General features: G+C 40.6%; 1 protein-coding gene across 12 annotated transcripts in view; it reads left to right on the top strand.

The window, feature by feature from the left end:
* SULF2 (sulfatase 2) overlaps positions 1–12,088 on the top strand; it is a 137,384-nt gene that overhangs the window by 70,673 nt on the left and 54,623 nt on the right. For 7 of the 12 annotated variants that reach the window (XM_090152182.1, XM_090152186.1, XM_090152183.1 and 4 more), the window contains 2 exons: positions 7,640–7,889; positions 9,457–9,704. In XM_090152182.1, coding sequence (XP_090008308.1) covers positions 9,530–9,704 — 175 coding nt within the window. In that variant the 5' untranslated portion in view covers positions 7,640–7,889; positions 9,457–9,529. The other 5 variants (XM_090152188.1, XM_031590637.2, XM_090152187.1 and 2 more) reach the window with 4 other exon arrangements.

Below are 12,088 nucleotides of genomic sequence, written 5' to 3'. Positions count from 1 at the left end.
GGGTCTCATATTGTGCCTTCTTAATAGCACTCTGAATTGTTGAAGCAGTATGTGCATATTTTATGCAACTGAAATGCTGTTGTTTAAAGAAATTATAACAACATAATATTTCTATCTGGAAAATATTTAGTTAGTATAACCCTGGAGTGATTACAGTGGTACGATACCCTGAGAAAATGAAGGTGGTGTCAGACTTGTTTTCTATTGCTGTTTTTTTCCTAAGTTTTTAAAGATGGGTCTGAGCATGTGTGTCTGAATTGAAAAACAGGAGAAAAGAGGAGGGATCAAAATGACCAATGATTTGAGAGGTTTACGTATGATGAATACCTACAAAAATAAAGGGTAGCAAGAAGAATTGGAAAGCATTGAATGAAGTACTTAAAAGTGTGCATATCAGCTGTTCTATCTCATGAAACATGAGCAGAGAGCAATATTTGAGCTCTGAAAGCACATTGTATTTGGCAACAGTGAAAAAGATGTCTCAAGCATGTGCTTTTTCTTCCATTTATGGAGTTGGTTGGTTTGGTGTTTAGTGTTGTTTGGTTTTTTTTAGATGACTGAGCTCTCTCTGACTATCTTGTCATTTCTGAGAGTTTCTAGATGTGCTGCTCCTCCTGTTCCCAGAGCTCTGTGGTGGGGGTACAGTTGTCCATGCCTGCTTTCTCCACCCTTGGGTACAGGCTGTTGTCCCTGAGCTGATGAGAAGATAACGGCGTGGATCCCCCCTGTCTGCCAGCTGGGTCAAAATGGCTCCCCTTGGTGCCCAAATCCACAGGGCAGTACACATTCCAATGTGAGTTGTTCAGTGTATTTTTCTGTGCCATGCTACTTCAAAGTAAGGTGTGCAGGGAAACTGCAGATGTAATTTTGGGAGGGATCGTTGCCTAACAATCTGGATAGATGTGATGGTACTAAAAAAAAAAAAAGCCTGCATATTTGTTTCCTCCTAATTTCAGTAGGTATATCCAGGGATTTTACAGACTAATTATTTGTGTAATTGGCAATATTTGTTGTTTTGAGGTACAATAACATAATCCAGTGTGTTAAATGACATGCTATGAGAGCTGAAATTTATTTGGTGATGTGCAGTTGGAAAACTGGGGTGAAAGAATTGGTCTTCCTTCTTCATTTTAGCTCTTGGACTCCTGATTTATTTTGTGTGTGTGGTGGTCTGTATATACACAGAATTCTTTTACAGTTAGTGAATGAAGAGGATTTATTTCATTTAAAAAGTATAAACCTACATCATTCCTTCCCCCTCGCACCAGCAGTCTTTCAGGCCTTCTTGTTTTACCAGTAGTTTCACATGATTTTGTTGCCTGGGACTTCAAATAAACCACAGTGTTTTAAATGTGCCTATATCCTTTGAATTTTTGGCACTTGGAAAATGAGCTGAAACTGCTAAACTGCTTTAACTTTGGTAACTGTTCTCCAAGAACATACAATAGTATCTATCCTGTTTGTAACAGTGCCAAAAGAAGTTATTTTGAAATGCATGAGCTGGAAACCCCATTCTCTTTAAGAGGAAGCACCTTTCACTTTGCAGGGTTGTCACAAACCAGGGGGTGTATTATCCTCTTAATGCACTTGCATAACTGCCATTAACATTAATGGAAATTACATGCACTGACTGCGAGGTGAATTTACCCTTTTGTTGAAATGAATGATCTGCTGTGACAGATTTTCCAGTGATGCTAAATCAAATTTAGATTGCTGCACCGCTGCCACTAATGCACATTTTAGTGTCTTAGTTGATTGTAGCTTGTTGAAGAAAGTTCACAATGAAACTTTATTAGGTCATGTATTCCTTATTATCAAAAATGCCTTTAAAAAGGGAGTGTGTGTGCTTCCTTCTTTAGTGTAGTCTGTAGACCACTGTGGTGCAGCAAACTTTGTGCAGCATATTTCCTTCTGACTTGGTGTTTGCAGTCCTTCTAGAGCTAGTCTGTAGAGTCTGTGCATTGCAGGCACTGTTGGCCTGTGGTTGGGACAGAGGAATGCTGAGTTTCCTGGTTTCTGTTCCTGACCTTGCTGCTGAATGTCTTTTTGGCTCTGTATGACTCATCTGCCTTATCCGACTCAAGTTTGTGTCTAAAATATGTGGAAATGGAGCACCATAGCTCACAGGTGTCTTGTAAAACTTAATTGGCTATGAATTGTTTTATCACGCAATGGAAGTCACTACTGAAAGGTCAAATGCTATCTTAGAAAGCGATATAACAATCTTATCAAAATGCCAGCAACACGTAGCCCCTGTTTTCCATACACCTGCATTAGTGTAACTCGCTGTTCAGGAGTGGTGTACTTGCACTAACACAGTTGTACCCTTGCAGCCCCTAGTGTGGATGCAGTTGTACTGACACAAGTGCTCCTCTTGTGCTGCTGGTTCCTGAGCACAGCTGCCAGGTTCCCCCGCCGTGCTGCAGCTGTACGTGGGGGATCTGTGCTGCTTCAGTTGAGCTGATCCAGGGTCACGCTGAATGTAGTGAAGAATGTGGCCTAATGAAAAAGGGTCAGGACGATTAGCCTTCTCCAGCAAAGTCAGAATTAGGTCATTGGAAGCAATGTTTGTTTTTAGGCAAAAATCCAAATAAATCATAAACTAAACGGGTAAATTTTCATTTTCTCTAATATATCCTGTGTGCCTTCTCAAAATATTTACTTTTCGAACAATTATGGTTCTTCCTACACATCTGCCCTGTGCTGACTTTTTTTCTTCAAAATACAGCTGGCAATTTTCCTTAGGCGTTCTCAGGAACTGTCGTCCTCCTGTGTTGCTTTGGACTTCAAGTAGCAAAACGATGGGATCATCTTTTTCTGCTCAGTTGCTTTCTGCTCAGAGTCAAGGAATTTGTGATCTGTGTGTACTTCCATAATGGACATAGTAGTAAAGTGTGAGTAAGCTCAGTGTGCCATTGTCACCAGTGTAAGGTTTGAAGAAAATTATGCTTTTTGTAAAGTACCAATAAATCAGTAGCTTTGAAAGCTGTTCTTAGACATTTCAAAAGAATCCACGGAGATAATCTGTATTTAGATATTTATTTGAACATCATCACTGTTCCTTGTATGATGGATTTTGTTTCGAGTCACCGCCTCGAGGAAAGGTGAAGCCTTTCTCAGTTACTAATAAGCACGGTGTCCCTTAATTTCCCTCGCACCAGTGTAAGGGGCTGCTGTAGCAGGGCAGGGGCAGCGCTCCAGGTCGCCTCGGGCCGCTTACGAGCGGACCAGGACCCACGAGGTGCCATTAATTCCCTCTCCCGCCTCCCCGCAGCGTTCCGTTTGCCCGGTGGGCTCTGCGCACCCTTCCCCCGGCGGGGTCTGGCCCCGGGGCGCAGCCACAGCCCGCGGAGCTGCCGCCGCGCTCGGGGCGAACTGCGGCCGGAGGAACAGGTTTCCTCTGCGCGCCGCCGGGGCGTTGCGTCAACGCTGGGAGGAGGATCTTCGAGGTAAATGAACTTTTTAAACGGGGAAAGGAGAAGGGAGAGGAAGAAGGACGGGGCGGGTGGAGCGGAGCGCCCGCCCGAGCGCTTCCTCCGAACGCTCGCTCGGAAGCAGGCTTCGGCCGCTGCCCGAGGATGCGCTTCTCCGCCGCGGCGCTCCGCGGGCGGCCTGGCAGAGCGGCGGCACGGCGCGGCTGAGCCCCGGCTCCGCGGTGAGAGCGCGGCGGGGGAGGGGGCGGCGGCGCCCCGCGGCTGCGGCTCCGGAGGCCGAACCGGGCGGGGAGCCGGGGCGGAGGGGCTCGCGCTGCGGGGGCTCGCGGCGCGTGGGGAGCGGCCGGGGCTGGAAGTTGTGCGGGGCGTTCGGAGATAAAGGGCTGCGAAGGCGGACGGGGGCGACGCGGTGCGGCCGTGCCTTCGGAAGCTCCCCGCGTTGCTCCCCGCGGCGCCGCCGCCCTTCAGCCCCGGCCCGCTGCGGCGCGGAGCGGAGGGCGCTCGGTGCGGACATCGGCAGCTCAGCACGCGGCGGGCGGTGGTCGGGAGGAGAAGAGTTGGCACATAAGTGATGCTGTAGCACTTCGCTTCTCGTTTCATAAATCATCGCGTGCATCCGGGGAATGCGTGCGGCTGAACGTCTGTATGTGTTAACGGATGTATATACAGAGCGGGATTTCTTTCTATATGTAGCTGCAAAAAATCTGTTTACTTGATAGAACGTTTGTGTCAGTGACTGTTCTTGCCTGCCTTTTCTATCTTAATGCTCTTGCATTCATTACCTTCTGGTAAGTCTGTGGTTATTGTTGTACGTAGCACAAGTTAATATAATTATCTTTAAAATCAGTGTGTCTTTGTGGTTTATAAAGACGTGAGGTAATAAATATAATAGAGGAGTAGTTCTTAGTCTCTTAGAAGTTGTTGTTGGGCTGTTATCTGCACGTAGCACAGAAAAACATGTTTGTTAGTGTGGGTTTGGGGGATCCAATTAGCAGTGCAACCTACCTGAAGGCTTATGAATGTTGTGACTTACAGGAAACCTGTAGCAAAATACGCAAGCGGTGAATAGGAAGGATAGTATGGAGATGTGAAGAGTATATTATGTATTTTAAAACATTTTTTTTTTAAATGAAGTCCTAAGAAAAACTATAACTGAACTGTAATTCAGTGTTAGTTGAAAGGAAGTTGCATAATAAGGAAGAGATTCCACATTGAATGTAGGCTTCCCTTTGATAAATATTTAGCTCTGGTATGGAGCTCACCAGCATAAGGAAAGCAATTCAGGAGAATTCATCCACATAGTAATCCGGTGATAAGTTTGGGAGCTCTGTTCCTGATTTCTGAATAAATGTTGGTTGCTTGTGAAGGAAAATAATTGAGCCACAGTTTAGATAGGTAAATCAGCACAGCTGTCATCACTGAGAGCCACGCTTTGCTGTGCTTAAACTTCAGACTGGCTGCGGGGAAAAAAAAGAAACAAGTAAGTGCCAAAAGCAGAAGAAGCCATGGCATGCTGTTAGATTATAGCATGAATGATAACTTCAGCCTTCTCCTGAGAACCTGGTTGGATTACCAACAGAAATCTTCCCAATTCACAAATCGAGCTGTTTTTATCTCTTACAAACAAAATGTAATGGTTTCAAACGATGGCTGACAGCTTCAGTGAAAATGGAATGTCATAACCAAACCTGATACGGATAGGAGCAACTCGAGAGTTAAGAGAACAGCAGTGCCACTGAATCCATTTAACTGGCAAAGTGGTTTTAATTGGGTTGGTTGCTAGGGAATGGATCCGCCACCATGTATTTCAATGACTTTAAACAGTGGACAAATGGCACACCTAAGTGTGCTTGAATAATGCACCTGGTATTGGCTCCAGCTGCATGTGGAGCAGGTGTGTGTCTCTTGTTGCTAACCTGCTTTCCCTTACTGTGCAGTTCCACTTTGTGGCTTTCATGCTGTTACCCTGTTCTATTGGGGCTGCCTTACCAATTCTGTACTTAGTGTTTTGCAGCGTACATAAAAAAAAAAGATAAGTTAGTGTAAGCAAAACTAGAAAACAGCTTTGTAGAAAGAGTCTTAAAGCGGGATTAACCTAGATATTTGATACATGAATTAATTTGGTATCTTCGTGCTTTTTCTGTTACAGTAGAAGTATTCCTGATTATATTGACATAACGTGATTGTTTGACTTCAGTGAAGTTGCACTAGGTTTGTGCACGGGACACTTGTGTGGCTGGTATTAGCAAGGCTTGGAGCTGCACTGTGTGACGGCTGCTGTCAGCTACTGGGTTGACACGCAGTGATGTTACATCTGTGCCAAGCAATACTAATCAATAGCTTGATAAAAAACACCATCTGGGGATAGAACTGACATCAGTCATCCTTGTGCATCCTGCCTGTGCTGCAGTGGAACTGACAATAATTACTGAGGGCAGTATTAAAAAGAAGTTGTCTTTCCTTGGTGTAAATGTTACTTGGGAGCAGAACTTGTCTCCGTTCTTTTATAAATAGAATAAATGCACTAAAATCTTCAACTTTTATAATGTGACTTAGCATAATGTTCTGTGCTGCCACACAGGAGAACTGAGTTTGGCACTATTCTTATTCGCCGTACTAGCGGGAGTTAAGAACAAAAAAAGGCAGCTGTATCTAATTCAGGCTATGAAGGAAGTCGGGGACTTGTTAAACTTGACCGTAAACCATAGAAAATAAGAGGACCAGACTTTCTCTACTGCAGCCTGCTTGGAAGTTGTAGGCTTGATAAAACTGAGCTAGGTGACCCAGCTGCAGAGTGTTTGATGCATTTCTGATAGCACTTCCCTAAATATAAAACAGGAGTGGCCAGACTTGTCAAGTTCATATATGTAATCTGGGAGAAAAGAAGAGGCATACCTAATTCTCGTGAGAGCCACTACAGATCAAGCATCTTTAATATTGGAGGATGGCCTGCAGAGACACATAAAGCAGTGGACCATCTGTGCCACTCAGTGCAAAATGCATCATTGGAGTGGGTGCTATATTAAAAGTGAAGGCAGACTGGGGCATTGCCTGCAGACTCTCCCTGCTACTGTTGAGTCACAGTTTAGCTTGTCTATAGAAATGGGAGAAGAATATTAACGCACTTTATGTCATATTTCCCTCCCTGAAGTTCACTGAAGGCAAAGGGTTAAAAATACCCATCTATATTTGTCCACTGGCAGTCCATGCAAGAGACTCTTCTGTTACTATTCTCAGAAGTATTTAAAGCTGGCTTTTAGGTTTTACAGCAAATATGCTGTTAGTAGTGGCATGTCTTTCTTTTATGAATACACGTTTTAAGAAATAGGTTATTTTCTAAAATTGCTTTAATTTTCTTACCTGGTTACTGGTGTGAGTTTTGCACGTAATTACATGCTTTGCGCTGGTTCCTGGCAGCACTTACCTTGATAATAACAGGAACATAACTCATCAGAATAGTTGACAATTTTCCATTGAGGAGGGGGATGAGAGAGAGATAACAGGTTTTGGGAGAAAATGCCTCTTGTACTTTACATGAAGTTCTCTCCTCCATCCCCAGCGTCCTCTCAGATAGAACTAATTCTTTTAACCATAAATGTACATGTTTGGTAAAGTGGCTGTGGAACAGCAGTTTAAGTACATCCCTGAATGTGTTAAGTATTTCACAGATAGATAAGCAACACTCTGAGCTGGGGACAACTTCTATTTTTAAAAACAATGGAATGAGTGAGGGGCAATAAACTTTGAGGAAAAGACAGACTGAGGGGAAGGAGGTCATAAGGTTACTTCCATGCATTTGTTTAAAAGAAGTGAGAAGAACATGAAGAAGATGATCATATGCACAGCACTCTTCAATGAGTGTAGTTAAGAGCAGATACAGCAGAAAGGGACAGCCTTCCAAGTGCTGCAAGGAATGACAGCAAACGTTCTTATTCAGAGAAGCGATTGGCTAATGTAGAGCAGAAGAAAAAGAAAACATTACATTTTAGACTGTCAGAAAAATAGAAATAATGAAAGCATCTATATTATTCTTTTTTGTTTGCTTGCTTTTTGTTATAGAGTAATACATGTGGAATAATCTTTGAAGATTAGAAGCCATTTCTCTATTTCTTCCCCCCAGAAAGCCAGTGTTGAGGAATATATATATTATATATATGTATGTCTGCTAAAATGATGTATTTTTCTTCCCTCCTGTTTTGAAACAGATCCAGGTTTGCTTCTCAGACTGCTTTTGACTTCTCTGGACAGTAGCAACACACTGTATCTGACATGATTCTTCCCAGTTCTACTGCTGCAGATGGAATTCTGACTACAAGGAATGAAAATTGATAGGACTTATCGGTGCTCATTCTGCTATAGCCTGGCAAGTCTCTGATCAGCAGCAAAGGTACTAACAATGTATCTGTGAATTCAGGAAGCTGGACTTTTCTTTTTCACTACCCACTGAAATAAGTGGTAAGATATGTAAAATTAATCTTTATTTTTGATGAAGAAAGTTGATCGCATCTGCTAGCGAAACTCGATAGAGAGACTACAGAGGAAGAAGGATTTTTCTTTTCTTCAAAAACCTATTAGCATACATTTTTGGAAAGCAGCCTTAGTAAATATTGCATCATACTATAGCACATATCTGTTGACTTATATGAAAATTAAATACATATTTCTTAAATAAGCATAGAATTTGAGTATAATTTTTCAGACCAGTGGTTTTGCTATTTCATGAGAACTTTTTAATAAAAATTTATCTCAACAGACACTGAGAGAGATGAAGTAATAATGTGGCTATGAAATAATCTGCCTGGGGAAAAATTGTTTTCCCAAGTGGCTATAGGAACAGAATAGCTGATGTATTTATTTGGGTGAAATATACTTGGCTAGGTTCTTTCTACTCAGGCATTTTTGGTCTTTACAAAAAGCAGAGAGCCTCCCTTGTGTTATTTATTAATTGATTTATTTTTTTTTTCACTGCATTGCAAGAGATCATTGGCAACAGTCCAGGAAGTGGTGAGCAGCAAGTAAGGAACCCATCAGAAACTGACTCATTTTTCACTAGTCTGATGAAATAATTAGTACTTGATATTACTTTACAGTTTCATACCAGTATTTTGACTTCTGAAAGCAGGAGAAAATCCCCTTATAGCGGAAGAAGACTGAGTGTAACTATGATTTCAAAAATGCTTCAGCATGCTCATTCATTTTTAGGAATCTCCTTGGAGGAACGGCCAGAGTGTCTTTTCTGGCTCACTGGAAGGAGCAGTATCAGTTAGTTTTGCTCTGTTTTACAAACAAGGCAAACTGGGGGAACTGTATTTATGGTGAAGTAAAGTCTAAGGCAGTGCAAAACATTTCAGTGCATTCCCAGTCATTTGCAGTAGTAGTCTTCAATACTCAATAGTACTTGAAAATCTTGGAAACCAACAGAAATGTCAAAAGAAAATCACACCATTGTCAAAGCTAGAGACTTCAGACAGTATCCTACAACAGTTTCAGGAACTGGACAGTTCTGTATTCTAATTAAATCTGTAAGACATACAGTGAATAAAAAGTCTTCTAATTTGATGATCCTTTGTGAGTTTATAATTGTGTGGTAAACTCAGTAAATTTTAATACTGCTTAAAAATATACATAGATTTGTTTTCACCATCTGCATTTTTGATGCAGTAAGCAAAAATGTCATCTCAGTACATCCCAGAACCTTAAATAAGGAGATTACTTTTTATGTGTCAAAGCAGAAGTAAGAGTTTGATGCTCTACTGAGCCCTTGAAATTGCTGCTGAATTTGAGCACAGAGTGAAAACTTAATTGCATATGTAAGTAACAGCTTATGAACTGTGAATTTTTCAAGTTTCTGCTTCCAGTTGTTACGAAAAAAAAAAATACTTAGTTGTTACTTTTTTTGGGAGGTGTATATCTAAAATTATCTAGCTCTTGCTTCTCACTTCTTTGGAGATAACTTTGTTGTTGTTCCTTTGGGAAGGGGATGGTGAGGGAAAATTGATCCATGTTTCTCTGTCCCTTATAGGATACCTGCAAACAAAAAAGAAGCGGAAGCCATTAACATACATTGCTCAGCGAGAACACTAAATCAACACAATATGGCACAGTATAGTGTTGTCCTTGGATTATTCATGATGATGGTTTTGTCACTGTTGGATGGAAGTTCAGCTTTCCTGTTAAATCAGCGTCTGAAGGGAAGATTTCAAAGAGACCGTAGAAACATCCGCCCAAACATCATCCTTGTTCTTACTGATGATCAGGATGTAGAACTTGGTAAGAAACCAACGTAACATAAAGAGAATTTTAGGTAATGAGTATAGTGCTGCTTTTCCTTGAAGCTAGATGCTTGTTTTCAAAATAATTATAAAATATTGTCTGTGTGTAAGATATGGTAGAAGGAACAAGATAGCAAAAGTTGAAACTTGAAACTTAGCCTTATGTAGGTTTTCAGTTGCATGCAGTTGAAGGTAGTCTCTACTTAGAATGTCAAACTTCCTGTTTCTGTGGAAATATGAGATTCCTGTCTGTCTGTCTTCATCTACATGTCTAAACTGTGCTTCTGGCAACTGCAAGTATAGCCTGAGAAGCTACATGCCTAAGCAGTAGGTTTCAATTCAGAACTGATTATTGCACCATGTAATTACCCAAATTTTTTGTGTAATTGCCGGCATTCATTACATATACAATTTTAATTTTAATTACTTAAATCTTACCTAACATATTCATACTATTCTTAGTATTGTCCGTTCAGATATGTAGTTAATTACTGACCAAAATTGCTTAGTGTGAAAAGGTTCTGCAGTGCTATTTATGCTATTTTCTATGTAGCTATTTAATGCTATCTTAATTGTTGAAGAAAGGAGATTAAACATGCTTTGCCTAGTGATTTGGAACAATGAATTAACAGTCAGAATTTGGGTTTTCTTGTATTACCTGAGCTAGCTTATATTTACAAAACGTTGTCTGCACTTAGGAGAAGTGATTAACACAATCCAGTTTACATTTGTAATTTCGCATTAAAAACACACTTTTATGTGGTTATGAAGCTTGAATCATCTGAAAGATGAGAGCTGCTATATGTGTGGTCTGGTGGGGCTTTTTGACAAGCTGCTATACCAGATTTCTAGTATCAAGCCTCAAAGAAGAAATGGAATACAAATAGTAAAGTTAATTAACTTGTATTACTTCTATACTTCTCTAGTTGAGAGGTTAATCACATCAACATGGCAATGTTCTGATAGATGCTTCCTTTTTATCAGTATTACTGCATGTCTGTGATATTGTGGTTGGTTCTGGTGGATGTTTTTTGTTTTGTTTTCCTTTTTTGATGTTGTCACTTTTTAAAAGTGGTTATTTGGATCACAAAAAGCAGTTTTAATAATGCATACCTAAAAGAACCTACGTATTTTATCTTGCAGGCTCAGAAGGTGGTCCTAAAAAATTTATCATCTTCTATTTTATGCTAGCCTGCTTGTTTCTGATGCAATTGTCTAAGTCCTTTGGGCAGTATATTTCTCTTCTCTGATAACCTGATGCTTTCCAATTTCAAGCATAATGGGCACGTGTCCGCACAAATCAGGATCTAACTAAGGAAAATCCATCCAGTGAAGCTGAGATTAGTCATTTGTGACTAGTGGCTTTGTGAGACCCAATATTTGTTTGAATTAATTTCTATTTTGGTCTACTGTCTACTGAGCAGTCCAAATTTATCGAAATTGGTGTTTGTGGGGATTGTGGTTAATGCATTTAAGATGAAAACAAGATGTGAACTACAAATAAAAAAGCTAAGGAAAACTTGCAAGCTCTGACAGCATAGCAGAGAAGGTTGTGCATAATGAAGATTTCAATTACTTGGAGTATTCTCCAACTGGTGGATGTTGTAGCTTTCATTTCTCCAACTGGTGGATGTTGTAGCTTTCATTTCTCTATTGCGGTTATGTTTGAGTCAAAAAGGAGCACAATGCAGTCTCAAGTGCTCCTAACAGCCTTTCTAAATTAAATACATTTAAGGTAGTTTTAACAGTAGCAGGCAGGGTTTGCCAGGAGATGTTGTCCTTTCAAGAAAGGAGTTCAATTTTTTTTTATTACTGCTGCTGCTAATTAAGAGCTTATTTAGGAAGCCAAAACCCAGTCTTCTATTGAAAAAAGGGTGAGACTGGTGAAGCACTAATGAAAAGAGTGTAGAATCTCCACGTCAAAGGACAACAAGTGTAAATTGTAATGGATACAGATGGAAGAAGGTGAATGAGAATACCAAGATCCACTGAAACGTACATGCTCAGTTGACTATCATTTTCATTTTAATCAAAAGAGTTGTACTGAAAAGCTGAATAGGAAGAAGAGGAATATACTGATGAGGAGAAATAATTAATTGGAACCAAATACTTTTTCCCCATTAAGAGCCATGTAAGTCCATGTTAGTCTCCTGTCTCTCTAGTGTAATTAGGTTGCCCACCGCGTTGCTGTGGTTTAACAAATCAGCTTATTATCTCATAGCTGGAGAAGGATCTAATTATTTAGAAAATATTTCAGCCACATTACACAAATCTGAGCCAGAGGTGATACATATGTTCCAACTTGTTCCAATGTGTGAAAAAAAAAGTATTATGGAGATAATGTTTCTTAGTTATCATACATGGAGATAAGTGTCTTAGAGC

Source organism: Phasianus colchicus, chromosome 17 (genome assembly GCF_987193195.1).
Source record: "Phasianus colchicus chromosome 17, bPhaCol1.hap1.1, whole genome shotgun sequence".
Classification (NCBI taxonomy): domain Eukaryota; kingdom Metazoa; phylum Chordata; class Aves; order Galliformes; family Phasianidae; genus Phasianus; species Phasianus colchicus.
This window is presented reverse-complemented; position numbering and strand designations above follow the sequence as displayed.